The 24,361-nt window shown below is 42.5% G+C and overlaps 1 protein-coding gene across 4 annotated transcripts in view; it reads left to right on the top strand.

Moving 5' to 3' along the window:
* The window catches only part of ltbp1 (latent transforming growth factor beta binding protein 1), a 345,179-nt gene that overhangs the window by 223,657 nt on the left and 97,161 nt on the right, over nucleotides 1-24,361 (top strand). For all 4 annotated transcript variants that reach the window (XM_061964602.2, XM_061964595.2, XM_061964590.2 and 1 more), the window contains 4 exons: nucleotides 10,272-10,391; nucleotides 10,541-10,663; nucleotides 14,394-14,519; nucleotides 14,678-14,806. In XM_061964602.2, coding sequence (XP_061820586.2) covers nucleotides 10,272-10,391; nucleotides 10,541-10,663; nucleotides 14,394-14,519; nucleotides 14,678-14,806 — 498 coding nt within the window. The remainder of the gene's footprint in view (nucleotides 1-10,271; nucleotides 10,392-10,540; nucleotides 10,664-14,393; nucleotides 14,520-14,677; nucleotides 14,807-24,361) is intronic.

The following is a 24,361-nucleotide window of genomic DNA, read 5'->3' as shown; positions in this document are numbered from 1 at the left end:
TCTGTCACTTCTAATCGCTAAAGCCGATGAAATCTTATACGTCTCGTCTCTTACGTGAATGAGCTAAATAATATTATTTGATATTTTACGGTAATGTGTTAATAGTTTCACACAAGTCGCTCCTGAGTATAAGTCGCACCCCCGGCCAAACTATGAAAAAAAACTGCCAGTAATAGTCCGAAAAATACGGTACTTGATTTGTCTTTGATGACACACACTTTTTCTGTATGTGTTTTTTTGCATGGATTTTAGGGGGGGTTACCAGGGCCTCCTCTCCCTGTAAGCAGATCACACGCATGAAAATAGCAACATGAAGCGTGAAGAAGCGCATGTAAAATGTCAATTAATGGATGACGTGGCGCTTCATATAGAATTTTACCATAATCTTTCTGCTCCACCACTGAGAAGATTTGAATGTCAAATTTCCCCCCAACATTGCCATTGTCCGTTATGGTGCATGGTGCTGGTCTTGTCAAGTAGTCATACTGGGTTAGAGCCACAGTCTGAGCTGTCAGAAAGGTTTGCGAATGTAGGTTTTAATTATGTTAAGTTTGTTATGTGGCACTAAAGAAATACGTTTATTTCCCATTAATTTGTGTCACTAAAGAAATTTTACATAAAGTGTAAAAAAAATCTTAAAACGGTGCTTGGTGCCCGAATTTAACCAGATGAGGGTTTTATGCTACTGATTCCGATTCCGATTGTCCATTAGTGGGCTCGGCCAAAACCGATCACATGTACAAACATTTTTTATGTATTTATGATGACAATGTAACAATATCAACACTATATTTAACTAGTTCCGTATTCTCTTTTATTACAAACAATTGTTTGTACACAATAACTAAACAGAAGTAAAAACTACTATATCTGCTACTATTTTAAATCATTTGGGTTTCCTGGAGGGTTTTGCCCTCCAAGTCCTCCTGTGTGTATGGAATTATTCCCTGAATTTGTAAACGTTAACAAAAATGACAAAAACTGATTTTGTTAAAATAAAAATAGCAATCTAATCATTCTGATATTGATTATATACTGATATTACCTTTGGTATCAAAACTACTGATATATGGATAAATTTGCTCTCCCCTTATGTGTATGCCTGGCCGCTACACAGCAGCAGGCATCGTTATATTATCCTCTCTCTAACAAGCGATTAGCACGCCTTCTTGTCTGCTCCAGCGTTTTCTTACTTGGCGTATAACTTGTTTAGCCTGGCCTTCCAGTGATAATAATACTTGTAATACATGTAGTGTATTTGCCGCAGCGGAGGTGATGATTAACTTAGTGAAGCAGCTCCATACTGGATATGAACATACAAAGTCAGCTGGTAGACACATAAATGCTCACCGAAACATCTTAATGAAGAACGGATCGGACCAGGACTTGATGAGTTTGTCCACATAAACATGGTTGACTTAAAAGGGTATATTCTATATATACTGAACAAAAATATAAATGCAACACTTTTGTTTATGCTCCTATTTTCCATGGGTTGAACTTTTAGTGTACACACAAAATACCTATTCCTCTCAAATATTGTTCCATCCATCCATCCATCCATCTTCTTCCGCTTATCCGAGGTAGGGTCGCGGGGGCAGCAGCCTAAGCAGGGAAGCCCAGACTTCCCTCTCCCCAGCCACTTCGTCCAGCTCCTCCCGGGGGATCCCGAGGCGTTCCCAGGCCAGCCGGGAGACATAGTCTTCCCAACGTGTCCTGGGTCTTCCTCGTGGCCTCCTACCGGTCGGGCATGCCCTAAACACCTCCTTAGGGAGGCGCTCGGGTGGCATCCTGACCAGATGCCCGAACCACCTCATCTGGCTCCTCTCGATGTGGAGGAGCAGCGGCTTTACTTTAAGCTCCCCCCGGATGACAGAGCTTCTCACCCTATCTCTAAGGGAGAGCCCCGCCACCCGGCGGAGGAAACTAATTTCGGCCGCTTGTACCCGTGATCTTGTCCTTTCGGTCATAACCCAAAGCTCATGACCATAGGTGAGGATGGGAACGTAGATCGACCGGTAAATTGAGAGCTTTGCCTTCCGGCTCAGCTCCTTCTTCACCACAACGGATCGATACAGCGTCCGCATTACTGAAGACGCCGCACCGATCCGCCTGTCGATCTCACGATCCACTCTTCCCTCACTCGTGAACAAGACTCCGAGGTACTTGAACTCCTCCACTTGGGGCAAGATCTCCTCCCCAACCCGGAGATGGCACTCCACCCTTTTCCGGGCGAGAACCATGGACTCGGACTTGGAGGTGCTGATTCTCATCCCAGTCGCTTCACACTCAGCTGCGAACCGATCCAGTGAGAGCTGAAGATCCTGGCCAGATGAAGCCATCAGGACCAAATCATCTGCAAAAAGCAGAGACCTAATCCTGCAGCCACCAAACCGGATCCCCTCAACGCCTTGACTGCGCCTAGAAATTCTGTCCATAAAAGTTATGAACAGAATCGGTGACAAAGGGCAGCCTTGGCGGAGTCCAACCCTCACCGGAAACGTGTCCGACTTACTGCCGGCAATGCGAACCAAGCTCTGACACTGATCATACAGGGAGCGGACCGCCACAATCAGACAGTCCGAAACCCCATACTCTCTGAGCACTCCCCACAGGACTTCCCGAGGGACACGGTCGAATGCCTTCTCCAAGTCCACAAAGCACATGTAGACTGGTTGGGCAAACTCCCATGCACCCTCAAGGACCCTGCCGAGAGTATAGAGCTGGTCCACAGTTCCACGACCAGGACGAAAACCACACTGTTCCTCCTGAATCCGAGGTTCGACTATCCGGCGTAGCCTCCTCTCCAGTACACCTGAATAGACCTTACCGGGAAGGCTGAGGAGTGTGATCCCACGATAGTTAGAACACACCCTCCGGTTCCCCTTTTTAAAGAGAGGAACCACCACCCCGGCCTGCCAATCCAGAGGCACTGCCCCCGATGTCCACGCGATGCTGCAGAGTCTTGTCAACCAAGACAGCCCTACAGCATCCAGAGCCTTAAGGAACTCCGGGCGGATCTCATCCACCCCCGGGGCCTTGCCACCGAGGAGCTTTTTAACTACCTCAGCAACCTCAGCCCCAGAAATAGGAGAGCCCACCACAGATTCCCCAGGCACTGCTTCCTCATAGGAAGACGTGTTGGTGGGATTGAGGAGGTCTTCGAAGTATTCCCTCCACCGATCCACAACTTCCGCAGTCGAGGTCAGCAGAACACCATCCGCACCATACACGGTGTTGGTAGTGCACTGCTTCCCCTTCCTGAGGCGGTGGATGGTGGTCCAGAATCGCTTCGAAGCCGTCCGGAAGTCGTTTTCCATGGCTTCCCCGAACTCCTCCCATGTCCGGGTTTTTGCCTCCGCGACCGCTGAAGCCGCACACCGCTTGGCCTGTCGGTACCTGTCCGCTGCCTCAGGAGTCCCATGAGCCAAAAGAACCCGATAGGACTCCTTCTTCAGCTTGACGGCATCCCTCACCGCCGGTGTCCACCAACGGGTTCTAGGATTACCGCCACGACAGGCACCAACTACCTTGCGGCCACAGCTCCAATCATCCGCCTCGACAATAGAGGTGCGGAACATGGTCCACTCGGACTCAATGTCCAGCACCTCCCTCGTGACATGTTCAAAGTTCTTCCGGAGGTGGGAATTGAAACTCTCTCTGACAGGAGACTCTGCCAGACGTTCCCAGCAAACCTTCACAATGCGTTTGGGCCTGCCAGGTCTGTCCGGCATCCTCCCCCACCATCGCAGCCAACTCACCACCAGGTGGTGATCGGTAGAAAGCTCCGCCCCTCTCTTCACCCGAGTGTCCAAAACATGAGGCCGCAAATCCGATGACACAACTACAAAGTCGATCATAGAACTGCGGCCTAGGGTGTCCTGGTGCCAAGTGCACATATGGACACCCTTATGCTTGAACATGGTGTTCGTTATGGACAATCCGTGACGGGCACAAAAGTCCAATAACAAAACACCACTTGGGTTCAGATCCGGGCGGCCATTCTTCCCAATCACGCCTCTCCAGGTTTCACTGTCGTTGCCAATATGAGCGTTGAAGTCCCCCAGTAGAACGAGGGAATCACCCGGGGGAGCACTCTCAAGTACTCCCTCGAGTGAATCCAAAAAGGGTGGGTACTCTGAGCTGCTGTTTGGCGCGTAAGCGCAAACAACAATCAGGACCCGTCCCCCCACCCGAAGGCGGAGGGAAGCTACCCTCTCGTCCACCGGGTTGAACTCCAACATGCAAGCTCTGAGCCGGGGGGCAACAAGAATTGCCACCCCAGCCCGTCGCCTCTCACTGCTGGCAACGCCAGAGTGGAAGAGAGTCCAGCCCCTCTCGAGAGAACTGGTTCCAGAGCCCTTGCTGTGCGTCGAGGTGAGTCCGACTATATCCAACCGGAACTTCTCTACCTCGCGCACTAGCTCAGGCTCCTTCCCCCCCAGCGAGGTGACGTTCCACGTCCCAAGAGCTAGCTTCTGTAGCCGAGGATCGGACCGCCAAGTGCCCTGCCTTCGCTTCGGCTACCGCCCAGCTCACATTGCACCCGACCTCTATGGCCCCTGCTATGGGTGGTGAGCCCATTGGAGGGGGGACCCACGTTGCCTCTTCGGGCTGTGCCCGGCCGGGCCCCATGGGGACAGGCCCGGCCACCAGGCGCTCGCCATCGTGCCCCAACTCCGGGCCTGGCTCCGGAGGGGGGCCCCGGTGACCCGCGTCCGGGCAAGGGAAATCTGAGTCTCGGTTCTTGTATTTCCATAGAAGTCTTCGAGCTGCTCTTTGTCTGATCCCTCACCTAGGACCTGTTTGTCTTGGGAGACCCTACCAGGGGGCATGGAAGCCCCCGGACAACATAGCTCCTAGGATCATTGGGACACGCAAACTCCTCTACCACGTTAAGGTGGCAGCTCAGAGAGGAGTCAAATATTGTTCACAAATCAAAATAAATCTGTGTTAGTGAGCATTTCTTCTTTGCCAAGGTAATCCATCCCACCTCATAGGTGTATCAAGATGCTGATTAAACAGCATGATTATTGCACAGGTGTGCCTTAGGCTGCCCACAATAAAAGGCCACTATGAAATGAGCATCCATCCATCCATTTTCTACCGCTTGTCCCTTTTTGGGGTTGCAGTTTTGCTTTATTGGGGTCTGGGGGTGTCAGAAAAGCAGTCAGTATCTGGTGTGATCATCATTTGCCTCACGCAGTGCAGCACATCTCCTTCGCATAGAGTTGATCAGGTTGTTGATTGTGGCCTGTGGAATGTTGGTCCACTCCTCTTCAATGGCTGTGCGAAGTTGCTGGATAGTGGCAGGAACTGGAACATGCTGTCGTATACGCCGATCCACAGCATTCCAAACGTGCTCAATGGGTGACATGTCCGGTGAGTATGCTGGCCATGCAAGAACTGGGATGTTTCCGGCTTCCAGGAATTGTGTGCAGATCCTTGCAACATGAGGCCGTGCATTGTCATGCTGCAACATGAGGTGATGGTCTCGGGTGAATGGCACAACAATGGGCCTCGGGATCTCGTCTTGCTATCTCTGTGCATTCAAAATGCCATCAATAAAATGCACTTGGGGGCCACTAGATTTGCAAAGTTGACATCCACATGACGGCATACACGCTGTCTGCCATCTGCCCCGAACAGTGAAAACCAGGATTCATCCATGAAGAGCACACCTCTCCAACAGCCATTGAATGTGAGCATTTGCCCACTCAAGTCGGTTATGACGACGAACTGCAGTGAGGTCAAGACCCCAATGAGAACAAGGAGCATGCAGATGAGCTTCCCTGAGACGGTTTCTCACAGTTTGTGCAGAAACTATTTGGTTATGCAAACCAATTGTTGCAGCAGCTGTCCGGTTGGTCTCAGACGACCATATAGGTGCACCTGCTGCCTGTGGAGGTCCTGGACTGGTGTGGTTACACGTGGTCTGTGGTTGTGAGGCAGGATGGATGTACTGCCAAATTCTGAAACGCCTTTGGAGACGGCTTATGGTAGAGAAATGAACATTCAATTCACGGGCAACAGCTCTGGTGGACATTCCTACAGTCAGCATGCCAAATGCACGCACCCTCAAAACTTGTGACATTGTGCTGTGTGCTAAAATTGCACATTTCAGAGTGGCCTTTTATCGTGGGCAGCCTAAGGCAAACCTGTTCAATATTCAGGCTGTTTAATCAGCATCTTGATTAGTGATGCTGTGAAGTTAAAGTTAAAGTACCAATGATTGTCACACACACACCAGGTGTGGTGAAATTTGTCCTCTGCATTTGACCCATCACCTTTGATCACCCCCTGGGAGGTGAGGGGAGCAGTGGGCAGCAGCGGTGCCGCGCCCGGGAATCATTTTTGGTGATTTAACCCCCAATTCCAACCCTTGATGCTGAGTGCCAAGCAGGGAGGTAATGGGTCCCATTTTCATAGTCTTTGGTATGACTCGGCCGGGGTTTGAACTCACAACCTACCGATCTCAGGGCGGACACTCTAACCACTAGGCCACTGAGTAGGGATGGATTTGGTTGGCAAATGACAAATGCTCACTAACACAGATTTAGACAGATTTGTGAACAACTCGCTGAGCCCTAAACACAATGCTTGATCCGCGTATAAGGAGGGCGACCTTGTACGCATTACAAGGATAATGTTTGACTGGTGGAGTGAAGAATAAAAACAGACGATGTGTACAAATTCATGGAAAATGCATCTATTTAAATGAAAGACATTATTGTGCGGTTTAGGAAAGCCGCTGATTAGCGGCTCAAAAATCAAGGGAGCTAAAAGTTGGAGGAAATGGACTGTTCCTAAAATCTGCACCTCCCTGCCACACGCGTCACGTCCTTGCTGCGTACTACGATATAAATACGAGGTAGTGGTTATATTTCATTAAGTTATCATTATGTGGTATCATTGCAGAATTTCCCGACCACAACGCCAAAAAGATTTATAGCTGAAAGAGCAAACTAAGCTGATGGTCGCCTCTCCTGAACTCAATAACAACTTCCCTCTTCCGCCGTGGTTTATGAAACTTATGAGTTTTTCAAGGTTTGTGGTCTTCTTGACGGATTCAACTCATTCATTCATAAAAGTGACACTTAAAACGTAACACTAGAGTTCTGAAAACATTTGGGAGGTGAACCAAACTCATTGACTTTAAGCGAGGTTTTCCAACGTACGGCTTATTTTTTGTTGGCATATTTTAAAGTACCAGTAGAGGGGAAAAACAAGTTGCCTCTATATTGAAGCTATTATCATATATATCTGATTTATGACACAAAAAGTTTGCGAATGAATAGATATGACCAAAATAGTATCAATCTCATGGAGATTCCCCAGCCATTTTGAGAGATAATGAGCTAGCCAGTCACGTGATCACATGGGGTAGGTAGGAACCAGTGACGTGCAGTCAGGGGAGGCAGGTGAGACCTTTTTGATCACCTTGGTTGCCATTTTATCACAGGAAAGATTAGCCTCTAGAATGGAACCTAGGTAGGTGACCTCATCTTTCCTGGTGATAACAATGCCATCCACTTTTATAGTGAAGTCATTGACTTTCTTAAGGTTGATGTGGGACCCAAATAGGATGGATTCCGTTTTACCCAAGTGTATGGATGGCTTGTTGTCAGCGAGCCAGGTGCAAATTCTTGCTCTCAACAGTTCACAAATGTTCATAATGTTTAAGATGAATGATGTATATATTTTCAAGTATTTCTTATACATATATCTATATCTATGTATATATATATATATATATATATATATATATATATATATATATATATATATATATATATATATATATATATAGTTATATAGATATAGTTTTATATATATATATATATATATAGATCAGTGACGTGCAGTCACTAGAGGCGGGGCCTCACCTGCCATCATGGAAAGAAAAAAAATTTAAAAAGAAAAAAAATTAATTAAATTGTTATATGTATCCAGTGATTATACTATAAAGTTATTTTCCATTTAACTTCACCAGTTTTAGATTATTTTTATTCAAAATCGCTGGATTTTCACATTTGCCGTTCAAATACTGAGAAGAGACGTATTTGAACAACAGCCAGTTGAGGCACGTCACTCAGTGCCTCAACATGGATTCCGGACTTGGCTAACTGCTGGCCTGCTGTGCAGTGAGACTGTATTGCTATATGAATTATATTATACATTTCCATAGTTTAGTTAGCTGAGGTATATAATGTACAGTGTATTTTGTCAACAACTGTATGTGTGTAACGTATTTCTTGTGCTGAGCGATCATAAAACGGCTGCAAAAGACGCACTGGCTGAGGCTCCAGTAATCCCGCCTCCTGCACCCCGCCGTATAATTGTTATATCAACTAAAGCCCACACTTAAACTTTCCACGTGCAAGATTGAATCTATTTAAAAAAGTTATTTCATAAGAAGCCAAAAAGTGCAAAAACAATAATGTTCGTGTTGGAGGAGTTGTGAATGACTGCAGGGCCACAACATTAGGTACACCTGCAGACTGCAGGTGTATCTAATTCACAACTCCTTCAACACGAACATTATTGTTTTTGCACTTTTTGGCTTCTTATTAAATAACTTTTGTGTGTGATGTTAAGTTCCTGTTATGCGCTGTTATACAGTATATGCCTTGAGCTCTTATTTTGAAGGCGCTAAGAGCGGAAGTGATGACACGGAGTGGAGCGGAGGTTTTTGAAAGAAGGTAAATAAAGTGGTCCTCGTGTAAACTGGAGCCTCCGTGTTTGTTATTTTGTAGTTTCATACAGTAGAGACGACATTTATAAATCCTGGTTACACTTTTTTAAATAGATTCAATCTTGCACGTGGAAAGTTTAAGTGAGGGCTTTAGTTGCGGCGCATGGACTTAATTTATAAGTAAAGGTAAGACCATAATAAAGTTTTTTTAATTAAATGTGCTTTTTTGTGTGCTACAGTTTGTATGTGTAAAGTTAAAGTTAAGTTAAAGTACCAATGATTGTCACACACACACTAGGTGTAATGAAATTTGTCGTCTGCATTTGACTCATCCCCTTGTTCACCCCCTGGGAGGTGAGGGGAGCAGTGGGCAGCAGCGGCGCCGCCCCCGGGAATCATTTTTGGTGATTTAACCCCCAATTCCAATTCTTGATGCTGAGTGCCAAGCAGGGAAGAATGCTGGTATGAGCTTTTAAACATAACCCGTTAACTGCTGCCAATCAAATGGTGAATAAGATACTCTTTAGGGTTCATATGTTTGTAAATCTGACTCTGATGAAGTCAGTGCCTCACCAGCCATGAACCTCACCGCACGTCACTGATATAGATATATATATAAATAATCCGTTCATGAATGAGTATAACCGTTCGGCCACCGTGTTCAATTGAGAAGTCTGATCTACAAAATTTGCAGGGAGCATTAACTTTCCCCTTCGACCTGTCCTGGATGAACTGAAATTATTTTTTCCAATCATTTTGGAACTTGCAAGCGTACTTCTTCTTCTTACTTGTCGTCGCCAAGTCTCTTCTTGGTTCTTCTGCGTCGTCTCTGTTATGTTTTTGGACATTACTACTTGCCGTAGTTTTGAAGCAATGCATGATGGGAATCCGAATGTTGTGTGTCAGTGTATTAACGTGCCGGCTGGAATAAACACACGCTGAGAAATAGCTCCGTGCCTGCCTACTTTATGGGTTATAGATAAACCTATGGATAATGGAGACATATATGATAGTCTCCTTTTCAGGTGAGAGAGGACGCTAAAGGCAGTGCCTTTAAGGCACGCCCCCAATATTGTTGTCCAGGTGAAAATCGGGAGAATGTTTGTCCTGGGAGATTTTCGGAAGGGGGACTGAAATTCGGGAGTCTCCCGGGAAAATCAGGAGGGTTGGCAAGTATGTTTATTAGTTATAATGAAATAAAACAGTACATTCATTTCACAATGAACTCAGAGTATGTGCTTTCACTGCCATCTAGTGTCTACTTTAAGGTCTGTGCGGTATAAAACGAGTAAAACATCATTACAGTATTTGTTTTCCAATTTTTGTTGAAATCCTGTGCTTTTTGAGATTACGTTATTAAGGAGCACTTAAAAATCAAAAACACATTCATAAAATCACAAATTGATTAAATGTTGTGAATAAAAAAAGCTTCAAAACATTGCAAATTTGTCGCAACTTTTTTGGTAAAAGCTCCCGCGAATTCAGGCTTTTAAGGTTGCAATATTTACAAAAAAAGCCTGTGAAATCCTAGAGGGACTGACTAACGGAATGACTATTAATGACTTTCCCTCCCCAGATGTCGATGAATGCACAAACAGGATGGTGTGTTCGTCAGGTATCTGCAACAACACACCAGGAGGTTACAACTGTGGTTCTTGCTATTCTGGGTTCTTGGCACGGGAAGGCCAGTGTGTAGGTAGGTCAACACTGTCAATCATTTAGTGTATGTTTGCGCAGAATCTTCAGATAACATACAGCACCTGCTGGGTACAGGGGTTACATTATAAATGGTCATTTAGATTAAATAAAAAGTGGTATACATGTTTATATTTCTGAATCGTTCAGATGTAGACGAGTGCCAGGATCCGCGTGTCTGCACGAGGGGCCACTGTGTGAACACTGAAGGCTCCTTCATATGCCAGTGTGGACCAGGCTTCAAAGTGTCTCTCACTGGAGATCAGTGTGATGGTACAGTATACCGTTTTGCCGGTACATGTCATGAAAAGTAATTTTTCATTAATTAACAAACACACGCTGCTTAACGTTAATCATTACATTTCCATGCACTAAATTTCTCCAAAAGTGAGTTTTTTTGTACAAACCCCGTTTCCATTTGAGTTGGGAAATTGTGTTAGATGTAAATATAAACGGATTACAATGATTTGCAAATCATTTTCAACCCATATTCAGTTGAATATGCTACAAAGTCAACATATTTGATGTTCAAACTGATAAACTTTTTTTTTTTTTTGCAAATAATCATTAACTTTAGAATTTGATGCCAGCAGCACGTGACAAAGAAGTTGGGAAAGGTGGCAGTAAATACTGATAAAGTTGAGGAATGCTCATCAAACACTTATTTGGAACATCCCACAGGTGAACAGGCAAATTGGGAACAGGTGGATGCCATGACTGGGTATAAAAATAGATTCCATGAAATGCTCAGTCATTCACAAACAAGGATGGGGCGAGGGTCACCACTTTGTCAACAAATGCGTGAGCAAATTTTTGAACAGTTTAAGAAAAACTTTTCTCAACCAGCTATTGCAAGGAATTTAGGGATTTCACCATCTACGGTCCGTAATATCATCAAAGGGTTCAGAGAATCTGGAGAAATCACTGCACGTAAGCAGCTAAGCCCGTGACCTTCGATCCCGCAGGCTGTACTGCATCAACAAGCGACATCAGTGTGTAAAGGATATCACCACATGGTCTCAGGAACACTTCAGAAACCCACTGTCAGTAACTACAGTTGGTCGCTACATCTCTAAGTGCAAGTTAAAACTCTCCTATGCAAGGCAAAAACCGTTTATCAACAACACCCAGAAACGCCGTCGGCTTCGCTGGGCCTGAGCTCATCTAAGATGGACTGATACAAAGCGGAAAAGTGTTCTGTGGTCTGACGAGTCCACATTTCAAATTGTTTTTGGAAACTGTGGACGTCGTGTCCTCCGGACCAAAGAAGAAAATAACCATCTGGATTTTTATAGGCCCAAAGTTGAAAAGCCAGCATCTGTGATGGTATGGGGGTGTGTTAGTGGCCAAGACATGGGTAACTTACACATCTGTGAAGGCGCCATTAATGCTGAAAGGTACATACAGGTTTTGGAGCAACATATGTTGCCATCCAAGCAACGTTACCATGGACGCCCCTGCTTATTTCAGCAAGACAATGCCAAGCCACGTGTTACATCAACGTGGCTTCAAAGTAAAAGAGTGTGGGTACTAGACTGGCCTGCCTGTAGTCCAGACCTGTGGCGCATTATGAAGCCTAAAATACCACAACGGAGACCCCCGGACTGTTGAACAACTTGTAACATCAAGCTGTACATCAAGCAAGAATGGGAAAGAATTCCACCTGAGAAGCTTAAAAAATGTGTCTCCTCAGTTCCCAAACATTTACTGAGTGTTGTTAAAAGGAAAGGCCATGTAACACAGTGGTGAACATGCCCTTTCCCAACTACTTTGGCACATGTTGCAGCCATGAAATTCTAAGTTAATTATTATTTGCAAAAAATAAATAAAGTTTATGAGTTTGAACATCAAATATCTTGTCTTTGTAGTGCATTCAATTGAATATGGGTTGAAAATGATTTGGAAATCATTGTATTCCGTTTATATTTACATCTAACGCAATTTCCCAACTCAAATAGAAACGGGGTTTGTGTTTCCACACCTATGTGTGAAGTTTAAGTGTCCATGCACAAGCTCTAATGCGACTATTAGTCATACGCCATGTGCCTCCCGTACACTGGGGGGCACATGGCGTTCATTTCATTTTAGCGCAGATAACTGAATTATATTTCTGATTGACCTATGACGTCACACTAAGATTTGTGGATCCCTACAATTTGTTATGTCTCTAATGGCTATGCTGATGTTAAATAGCAGACAGTATCAAGAAATTATGAAATGATCTTATATTACGCTACGAACATGACGCTACTACCAAGAATGTGTTGGGGCGGATGCAAAGAAAGGCAGCCAAAGGGTATTTTGAAGGAATTTTCAGATGAAAGTCATGGAAACAAAACTTTAGATTGTTTCAAAGTATAGTCAAAAGGCTCTTTGGGTTGATGGAAGGAGTTTTAAATCCGAAGGAAAAGACCAGTTGTGCCGCGACTGATATACAGAGAAAGGTTGCTATTGTTCTGGACTATCTTGCCAGTTGTGCAGAATACAGAGTTACTGTTTATCAGTTTGGAGTGCACAAATGCAGCGTGAAGAGCTTTGTGTACGCTTTATTATTCGTCTTTAATATATATTCTATTTTAATAAGGGTTTTAAAAAGTAGCCAAAAAATGGGCCTGTCTCACATGGAGAGGGAGATCGTTTCAGAGTTTGGACACCACTACTAAGCAATGGAATAGATCACTATATTTTATCAAAAAAATAATTGTTAAGTGATGATAAATGATAAATGGGTTGTACTTGTATAGCGCTTTTCTACCTTCAAGGTGCTCAAAGCGCTTTGACACTACTTCCACATTTACCCATTCACACACACATTCACACACTGATGGCGGGAGCTGCCATGCAAGGCGCTAACCAGCACCCATCAGGAGCAAGGGTGAAGTGTCTTGCTCAGGACACAACGGACATGACGAGGTTGGTACGAGGTGGGGATTGAACCAGGGACCCTCGGGTTGCGCACGGCCACTCTTACACTGCGCCACGCCGTCCCTGATAGTGATATCAAGGATTATTCTTTGGGGGAATTCCGAGACATATCGAACTATTGTGGTCCAGATGTCATTCTCCACCACAAAACAGATGAAAACTTGGAAAAGCATGGAGGTGAAACAATGTAAGTGGACCCCGACTTAAACAAGTTGAAAAACTTATTCGGGTGTTATCATTTAGTGGTCAATTGTACGGAATATGTACTGAACTGTGCAATCTACTATTAAAAGTTTCAATCAATCAATCAAGGTCTAAATATTTGTGTGTGACAGCATCGTTTCACTATTTAACTTGCGAGGACGAGTCCATGTAAACAAACAGCGACTAATAGCACCCAACAGCTGACACCCATTTAACAAACTAACAATCATAAACATAAATCACCATATTTGATTTATGTCCTCTTGTCATATGTACTCTGACACATTTGTGTACAAAATAAACAAGAGTATCATTGACCCATGGGACCCTGACTTTCTGGTTTCTCTTTGAGAAAAAATAAAATAAAACTATCAAGATAAGACTTCAGTAGGAAATACCAGACAAATAAAGTATATTAAAAATATATTAAACAAATCTTTAAAGAAGATGTCATTCCAAACGTGTTCTTTGACTCTGCACTCTTGGACTGAAGTGCGTACCACTTTGTTGTCGTTATTTCCTAAAATCTTGTGCACTTCTGCCCTTCTTGATTTCCTCTCAAGGAACTCTGATGAAACATTTACCCTTTTTGTGATTTAAACGGTTCGCACAGCCGAAAACAACGCAGGCATAGGGCATTTTTCTTTGAGAAAGGCTAAATGGCGCCAAGTACCCATTGAGAACAGACGCCGCTTAACCACCCCACGTATTTACTTAGCTGGACGTGACGTAATTTAAATCCAAGCAATACTCAAAGCTCCAATATTGGTATTGTATCAGAAGTAAACAAAGATGTACTGTTACACGCCCACTGTCTACGTTTTTATTCTGTAGTGGTCTAAAGGTGAAACTGAGTTGTGTGTTCTTGTTGCAGATGTGGATGAGTGTTTTGAGGAAGCCGAGCCCTGCGAGTCTGTTGGGGAGTGCCAAAACAACGTAGGCTCCTACATTTGTATCTGCCCTCAAGGGTACAGACGAATCAACGGCCCCAACTGCAGAGGTTAGCAATGTGAAGGAATCTCTCACTGTGTCTATACTCGGGTCAGTGAAGCGTAACAGCACGCTGTTACCAGGTGTGGACACACTATGACGTCTATTAACGGGTCGTTGGTGTTCACACACACCCTCTCAATGGGAGTTCTGTTTCTGTCCTTTCAGATGTTGATGAGTGTGTCGATGAGCCTGAACTCTGCTCCCCCCATGGAGAATGTCTGAATACTGACGGGTCCTATATGTGTGTGTGTGGGAGTGGATTCACTGCTAGTCTTGACACACCCTCCTGTGAAGGTGAGCTGAAACAACACACGTAGTGCAGACTAGGGTTTTTGATTGATTGATTGATTGATACTTTTATTAGTTGATTGCACAGTACAGTACATATTCCGTACAATTGACCACTAAATGGTAACACCCGAATACGTTTTTCAACTTGTTTAAGTCGGGGTCCATGTAAATCAATTCATGGTACAAATATATACTATCAGCATAATACAGTCATCACTCAAGTTAATCATCAGAGTATATACATTGAATTATTTACATTATTTACAATCCGGGGGGTGGGATGTGGGGGGGGAGGGTGTTAGTCTAGTTGTACGGTATACCGGTACTGGTATAGTATCGCGGTTCTAATGAATCAAAAACTGTACTATACTCTGTTTGAAAAGTACCAGTCCCCGGGCATGACGGTGCATCGTCACTAGGGCTGCAACAACTAATCGATTAAATTGATTAAAATCGATTATTAAAAATAGTTGCCGATTAATTTAGTCATCGATTCGTTGGATCTATGCTATGCGCATTTTTTCACAATTTTAATTATTTTTTTTTTTTTTTTTTAAATAAACCTTTATTTAAAAACTGCAACATTTACAAACAGCTGAGAAACAATAATCAAAATAAGTATGGTGCCAGTATGCTGTTTTTTTTCAATAAAATACTGGAAAGGATAGAAATGTAGTTTGTCTCTTTTATCCGATTATTAATCGATTAATCGAAGTAATAATCGACATATTAATCGATTATCAAATTAATCGTTAGTTGCAGTCCTAATCGTCACGTCATGACATTGCTGGTTTTGCGAGCAGAAGATCATGTTCGACAGAGCACAATCATGGAGTTTTTAAAAACAGACAATGTGTGTAGACAGAAAAGGGAGAACAGACGCATTTTGGTCTAAAAAGATAAAGGTGAAGTTATAACACTGAAACGCCCTGAGGAAAAGGTGCTTCAAGACATGGCTAGCTAGCTAGCGGCGAACGTCCATTCCCAGTCGGCAGTGTTTTAGCTACCGGTACTTCTAAATCACTAATCCAGGCCTCCATGGCGAGAAATAGAGTAAGTTTCTTACAAGTATCATCCCTGCAGGACGAGGAATAGCTAAACATGCTTCACTATACACCTTAGGAGAATACAATAGCTAACCGCTAACAGCAAGTTAGCACCCTGAATGTAAACAAATGCCATGGGTGGATCTACACCCGACATCCACTGTAATGATACCAAGTACAATAGCGTATCTAGTCGATACTACTATAATTACATCAATATTTTTTATCGTCACAAAATCTTTTTTCCTTTTTTTTAAAATTCATTTTATGTTTATAAACTCAAGAAATATGTCCCTGGACACATGAGGACTTTGAATATGACCAATGTATGATCCTGTAACTACTTGGTATCGGATCGATACCTAAATTTGTGGTATCATCCAAAAACTAATGTAAAGTATCAAGCAACAGAAGAATAAGTGATTATTACATTTTAACAGAAGTTTACCATGTTAAAACAGAAAGTATGGATGGAATGGAAGAATGGATTAATAATCCATTTTTACAGCTTGTCCCTCATAATTTTGACAAAATACAATGAGAAATGACACAATATGTTACTGCATATGTCAGCAGACAAATTAGGAGTATTTGTTTGCTTACTTACTACTAAAAGACAAGTTTAGAGATTTCTTGTTAAAATAAAGCCAATAATGCAATTTTTTGTGGTACCCCTTATTTAGAAAAGTACCGGAAAGTACCGAAATACATTTTGGTGCCGGTACTAAAATATTGGTATCGGACAACACTACTGCAGACACAATCAATGTATAGCTAATAAACCTGTTTATTTCCCTGCTCAATAGATTTTAAACCATGCTTCTCTAAAGATCACAGAGATTTCAGACTTGTGAATAATATTTTTGATCTTTTTTCACATGACAGACATGTCTGACTGTATTCTGCCGTCAGCATTTCAACAAACTTCAATTCCCATATTTCACAAATTATGAGATAAAGGGGACTGTTCAGTCGTACTCGTTGTTGTTGAAAGGCCAAACATAATCAGAGCGTGGAAACCACAATCTGTGCTCATCCCAACAACCTTTGCTATAGTTGCACTTCAAACCCCATTACACCCTCAGACCCAGATTCTCCCAACAATCACTGTTTTTAATGCGCTACACTATTCATTGCCTCCAAGAATTATGTGCTGCTTCACAAACTTTGTCCAATGCCAACAACTTCCTCACATATTTTCGCTAATCAGTGTCATGTTTGGTAATTCTATTTGTCCCTAAGCAATGGTCAAACACGCACATCTTCCTGTCTAATCCAAATTTATGTTTGTTTCTTATGTAGACGAAGCAGGAACAACAACGTGTATCAATACATCAACTAGTTATTGCTTAAACGGCACAATAGTCCTCCGCCCACGTAGCTCAGACCTGTGTATGGCACTGGGTAATGTAGTACATTTACGTTTACTTCCTAGTTTACATGTAATTTTATACTTATTTAACATTTATTTTTCCAGAGTAAAATAATTAGGGGCAGATTTGTTTATCTGCAAAGAGGCAGCATTTACATGACAGAGATGTTGAAGTGTGATTATAATCTCTCATCGTCTCTCATTTACCAACAAAGATTAGCGCTATAGATCGTTCTCAACAGTTCACGAATGCTCTTAATGTGCGGGGGTCAATTTGTTGCAACATAAATTAAAGAAAAACATACACAGAGAATGTCCGTGACTTCTGGACGACAGAGCAGACAACGGTCAATAAGGAAGCCATTGGTGGTATTTCGTTCTATGATTATTATTATTAGGGACGGCGTGGCGCAGTGGAAGAATGGCCGTGCGCGACCCAAGGGTACCTGGTTCAATCCCCACCTAGTACCAACCTCGTCATGTCCGTTGTGTCCTGAGCAAGACACTTCACCCTTGCTCCTGATGGGTGCTGGTTAGCGCCTTGCATGGCAGCTCCCTCCATCAGTGTGTGAATGTGTGTGTAAATGTGGAAGTAGTGTCAAAGCGCTTTGAGTACCTTGAAGGTAGAAAAGCGCTATACAAGTACAACCCATTTATCATTTATTATAAACCATTATTACTATGATTAGTTATAATGAATTAAAATAGTACAGTTATTTGACAATGAGCTCTAAGTACAATATGTGTTTTTTCTGCCGTCTAATGTCGACTTTCAAGTCTGTGTGGTATAAAAGGAGTAAACATCAATAGAGTATTTGTTTTCTAAATATTTGTTGAAATCCTGGACGTTTTGAGGTTATGTTTATAATGAACACTTAAAACATTGATAACAAATTCATGAAATCACAGGTTGAACCAATGTTATTCAATAAAAAAATAAGCCTCAAAACAGTGCAAATTTTACCCCAACTTTCTGATATCGATGCCGAGAATTCAGGTATTTTAAGCCGCAACAATCACAAAAAAAGCCCACCATAAACGTGCCCCCCCCATCTGTAAATTATTCAAAGCGCTTAATCTTTTTCCACAATTTTCCCCACATATTGTTATGTGAATTCATTTTTGGCATCAACATTCTACACACAAACCCCATAATGACAATGTGATTTTTTTTAATAGGATTTTATAAAATGTATTTAAAATAAAAAACTAAGAAATCACATAAGTATTCATAGCCTTTGAAATGAAGCTCAAAAGTAAGATCAGGTGCATCTTGTTCCTTTTTTTTCTTTTTTTTTCTTTTTATCCTGTCCAGCTACTCAGACAAATCATATTGTTGATGTAGCTGCCAATATTTGCTGTACAGATTTACTTTACAAAATAGAATTGTGGGACACTTCTATTGTTACCTTATTTGTATTTGACTTTATTAAATGGATTTATATTAATGTTTGACGCAGCCGAACTGGAGCAGGAGAGGATAGAAAGAAGAAAAAAGGAAGACAGAGGGGAACATTGCAGGGGCAAGAGGGGGATAAGACAGAGAGACAACCACAATAACAATAACAACCACAAAAACAACAACAACAGAACAGCATCAGCAAATACGATATGTACAAATATGATACGAGAAGTGACAGCAAAGAAGGAGTTAGTGAAGTAAATATTAATAACACAGAAATGACAATGGACATTATTGCACTACAAATAGAGCAATAAAACCATCAAGGCAGCAGATATTTTTCTGTACCCTTCCCCAGATTTGTACCTCAAGACAATCCTGTCTCGGAGTTCTACAAACAATTTTTTCGACTTCATTCTTGGTTTGTGTTTTGCCATGCGCTGTCAAGTGTGCAACCTTGTACTGTATATAGACAGGTGTGTGCCTTTCCAAATCATGTCCAACCAACTGACTTAACCACAGGTGGACCCCAATTAAGCTGTAGGAACATCTCAGGGATGATCAGTTGAAACAAGATGCACCTGATCTCACTTTTGAGCTTCATTTTAAAGGCTGTGAATACAAATGCCATTTCTTAGTTTTTTATTTTCAATAAATTTGCAAAAATTTCTATAAAAAAAAACTGTTTCACATTGTCATTACCCGGTGTTGTGGGTAGAATTTTAACAACAAAAATTAATTTCGTCCATTTTGGAATAAGGCTGTAACATAACAAAATGTGGAGAGAGTGTAAATACTTTCCAAATACACTGTATGTGGAAGTCAATTCCTACCCGTTCCACAGATACCACGTCACAAGAGCCAGGCGTGCCGTTTTAACAAAGTTTTATTGTCCATGTATTTCCAAGCACAATCTTTTCAGACGTTTTTTCTCTCCAGTCTCTCCCAACACCTCCTCCTCCGCTGACCGCTCACTGTTAAAGACAATAGATGATTAGATCACCCCCTACCACCTGTGAAATCTAATCACCTGCCAGCTGTGTCTCGCCGTCCAGCACATGCCCCCGCCCTCAACACCATTGACAGAGGCGGTGACCTTTGCTCCTGCAGGCGCACTGATCGCACTTTCCCTCCACAATACATTTTCACCGATTAGGGGCACTTTTTATTGTGTGATTTATATGAATACTTTATTATTGTCCGGTCGGGGGGCCACTCACTATTTGACTGAGGAATAAAGTTATGCAGAGTTGTTGGCGCAGTCTTTTTACAAGACAATGTTGTCCATCCATCCATCCATTTTCTATCGCTTATAGCTTTCGGGGTTGTGGGGGGTGCTGGAGCCTATCTCAGATACAATCGGGTGGAAGGCGGGGTACACCCTGGGCAAGTCACCACCTCATCGCAGGGCCAACACAGACAGACAGACAACATTCACACTCACATTCATACACTAGGGCCAATTTAGTGTTTCCAATCAACCTATCTCCAGGTGCATGTCTTTGGTTGTCGTCATACTTATATTCTGTTCTCCTTTCTCTATGTAGCGAACGACGATTCATTGGTCTTGTAATGGCAACTAGTAGATTGTAGCTCGTAATTAAGATACTCTATTTAGCAAAAAATTGATTATACAATACCATATCAATACCATAAATTGATTTACGTGGACCCCGACTTAAACAAGTTGAAAAACTTATTCGGGTGTTACCATTTAGTGGTCAATTGTACGGAATATGTACTGTACTGTGCAATCTACTAATACAAGTTTCAATCAATCAATCAATCAATCAAAGCATAACAAGGAGGAGGTTCACCTTTTCTCCGATCATATGCAGCTTTCTCTGGGGCTTAGGTTTCTGTGTCAGAAGCTTTAGAAGGTGGAGAATGTTTAAACATCATCGTAGGACTTAAAATAAATACAAATGTTACCAGAAAAACAGCAGAGCAAACACGGAGCTGAGCTAAAACAAACAGGAGGCTTCATGTGGCTGAGCCACTCAGTTGCCAGGACAGAGAAAAGAGTGCTCTGTGATTGGTCTTCAATCGACCAATAGGGTGTCGTGTACCATGTTAGGTTGGCAAAGGAGCTTCACTACTGCATAGACGGCTCATTAAATCAAATACTGTAGATGTTATGATCAATGTTCCCCTGTTCGACTATACCCCCGTTCTTTGAATAAACAGTCAGAGGCCAGGTCTTTCTGAAAGATTTACCAACAAGTGATAGGTGAAAATGACAGCATTGGGTTCAATCACAATCAGCTTGCTCTGCCGAGAGCCAAGGAGCCTTGATTAATAATATTTGGTTCTCTTTACAGTCCATGCCAGGAAAAACCGGTTCAGGGCCAAATTGGGTACTCACGATGATAGACGGGAGTCTTTCCCAAAACGGGCTGGGAATCTAGGGGCCAAGACAATAACAGTCCTTGAGAAGATGGCCATCAAGTGACGTCAGAGTGCTGCCATTGGTTGATAAAAGGAAATTGTGGATACTAAAATTCTTAAAATGTGTTTGGGTTAGAGATTTAGAACATAGCCAGCATTGTACAGTGATGAGACATAGCCACAACACATGACATGTCCTTCTCACACAGTCAGACCTTGAGAAGGCTCACATGAAGTGTGTGCTTTAAGTAGAGCAACGGTCGAAGAGGCAAAAGTTTGGAAAAGAGTGATCCTGAATAAACTTACATATAGTATATTTGAGTGTGTATTTGCGACAGTATTTTAACACTCTGAGCATTCAGAGGACCACATGTGAGCAAGATCAGACTGCTGCAACACCAGCATCACACCTGTCTAAAAGCTGACATAACAAGTCAACTGTTTTATTACAATGTTCAAATAACAACAGCCATTTCCATTATATTATTTTTAATAGTAGTGATTTGACCCACTGACAATGACAATAAAAAAAATCTTGTCTGTGGAAGAATTTAAGACATGTACCCCTTTCAGATATCACATTGTGTTCACCTTAAAACTTTTTGCACAATGAGATGTGTGCTGTAGTAAAATGGTTTCAGAATAAATCATGTGTTTATTTTGTTGGATTTGGATTTTGTGCGCTGCATATATTTTCGGTCCGCGAAAGACACGGACGGGAGCAATGTGCAATTTCGCAGGCACACATCTTAGAGGGAACATTGGTTATGTGATACATGTTTCTAAAAACAGCTGTTTACAGTTGTTTTTTGTTGTTGTTTACAGCTGTTTTGAAATCCGCCATATAAACTGAGACCACAGTGTGGCGAGGTAACAGTCTACAGTACCACCAACTAAGTTAGATTAAAAATGACTGACAAGAAGTGTAGTCACTGCTCAAAGTTAACTTCTATGACCTGTTTTATTCCTTCTTAAATGAGAAATAGGATGAGGACTTATTCTATATTTCTTAACAATAGCAGCAGTCTTGGCCCCTTTGTAAAACCTGTTCTTAAAACCTTTTTTTTCCTGTTTTACCTTGTTTGCCACATCAAAAGTGTGACAAAAGAAAAAACTAAAGCTTTTTAGCTGCCTGTCTGGACAGTAGGGTTGTAAAAAAAAAAAAAAAGATTTTCGAATGAATCACGAGTCTTATTTATGACGATTCTTAATCGATTTAAAAAAAATCAAAAATCTTTTTTTTTCTTTTTTCTTTTAAATGTATTCTGTCCAGCTAGGCAAATCATACTGTTGATGGAGATGCCCATATTTGCTGTAGAGATTTACTTTAGAAAAGAGAAGTGTTGGATACTTGTCTTGTTTACTAATTTGTATTTCCATCCATCCATTTTCTACCGCTTGTCCCTTTTTGGGGTCACGGGGGGTGCTGGAGCCTATCTCAGCTGCATCCGGGCGGAAGGCAGCGTACACCCTGGACAAGTCGCCACCTCATCGCGGGGCCAACACAGATAGACAGACAACATTCACACTCACATTCACACACTAGGGCCAATTTAGAGTTGTCAATCAACCTATCCCCAGGTGCATGTCTTTGGAGGTGGGAGGAAGCCGGAGTACCCATAGGGAACCCACGCAGTCACGGGGAGAACATGCAAACTCCACACAGAAAGATCCCGAGCCCAGGATTGAACTCAGGACTACTTAGGACTTTCATATTGTGAGGCACATGCACTAACCCCTGTGTCACTGTGCTGCCCCTAATTTGTATTTGACTTTATTAAATATTTAGGTAGCATTTTATTAAACAAAACCATTTTTCTTGTCAGTAATATTAACATTTGTCAGAGCTGTTTATCTATTTTATGGAGGAATGTAGATAATCATAAAACTGGCGCCCATGTTATTAAGAAAAAGTATTGATTTTGAATCGAGAATCGTTTTAAATCAAGAATCAATTCTTAATCAAATCGTACCCCCAAGAATCGAATTGAATCTTCAAAGATTCACAGCCCTACTGGCCTACTGACCTTGATACCTCCGATTTCGGGAGGTGTGTTATAGCTAGAATTCACCAAGTCAAGTATTTCATATATATATATATATAAGAAATACTTGACTTTCAGTGAATGCTAGCTGTATATAAATATATATTTATTTTATTATATATATATATATATATAAAAGAAATACTTGAATTTCAGTGTTCATATACACACACATAACACTCATCTACTCATTGTTGAGTTAAGGGTTGAATTGTCCATCCTTGTTCTATTCTCTGTCACTATTTTTCTAACCATGCTGAACACCCTTTCTGATGATGCATTGCTGTGTGGCACGCACAAAAAAGTTAAAGTACCAATGATTGTCACACACACACTAGGTGTGGCGAGATTATTCTCTGCATTTGACCCATCACCCTTGATCACCCCCTGGGAGGTGAGGGGAGCAGTGGGCAGCAGCGGTGGCCGCGCCCGGGAAGCATTTTGGGGATTTAACCCCCAATTCCAACCCTTGATGCTGAGTGCCAAGCAGGGAGGTAATGGGTCCCATTTTTATAGTCTTTGGTATGACTCGGCCGGGATTTGAACTCACAACCTACCGATCTCAGGGCGGACACTCTAACCACTAGGCCACTGAGTAGGTAGTGCTTTCATCAAATGCACTAGAGTCTGGAATCTTCCATCTCTCCCTAGCATGGCCCAAAACCGGTCAATCTGTTCTTCCTGAGGAAGATCTTCACTGCCAAGCACTTTGTAGTCCACTACTTCTTCCCGGAGGCTATCCAGGTCCAATCGCAGCTGCGGCTTGGAACTTACAAGCGTATTTCTTCATCTTACTCGTCGTCGACTTCCTCATTCTTCTACTTCGTCTCCTTGTTGTGTGCACAGTTGTGCACTGCACTCTCTAAAAGCCGTAGATATTATTGTCACATATGCATGTACAGTAGATGGCAGTATTGCCCTGTTTAAGAGTGTCACAACATTGCTGTTTACGGCAGACGAACTGCTTTACGGTAGACGAAAACTTGACTGCTGTTGTTGTGTGTTGTTACCGCGCTGGGAAAACGTTTATGAAACTGCCTAACAATAAACCCACATAAGAAACCAAAAACTCGCCCTCGATCATTCTACAGTTATAACGTGATTGGGCAGGCACGCTGTTTATATTGTGGGAAAGCGGACGTGAAAACAGGCTGTCGACTCGTCACTCAGGTCCGCATGGAGCTGGAGGAGGCGTGGCCTCCAGCTCCGGCTGGAAATCGGGAGATTTTCGGGAGAATATTTGTCCCGGGAGGTTTTCGGGAGAGGCGCTGAAATTCGGGAGTCTCCCGGAAAATTCGGGAGGGT

The sequence above is a fragment of the Nerophis lumbriciformis genome, linkage group LG02, assembly GCF_033978685.3.
Source record: "Nerophis lumbriciformis linkage group LG02, RoL_Nlum_v2.1, whole genome shotgun sequence".
Classification (NCBI taxonomy): domain Eukaryota; kingdom Metazoa; phylum Chordata; class Actinopteri; order Syngnathiformes; family Syngnathidae; genus Nerophis; species Nerophis lumbriciformis.
Note: the sequence above shows the minus strand (reverse complement) of the source record. Positions and strands in the feature narration are given on the sequence as shown.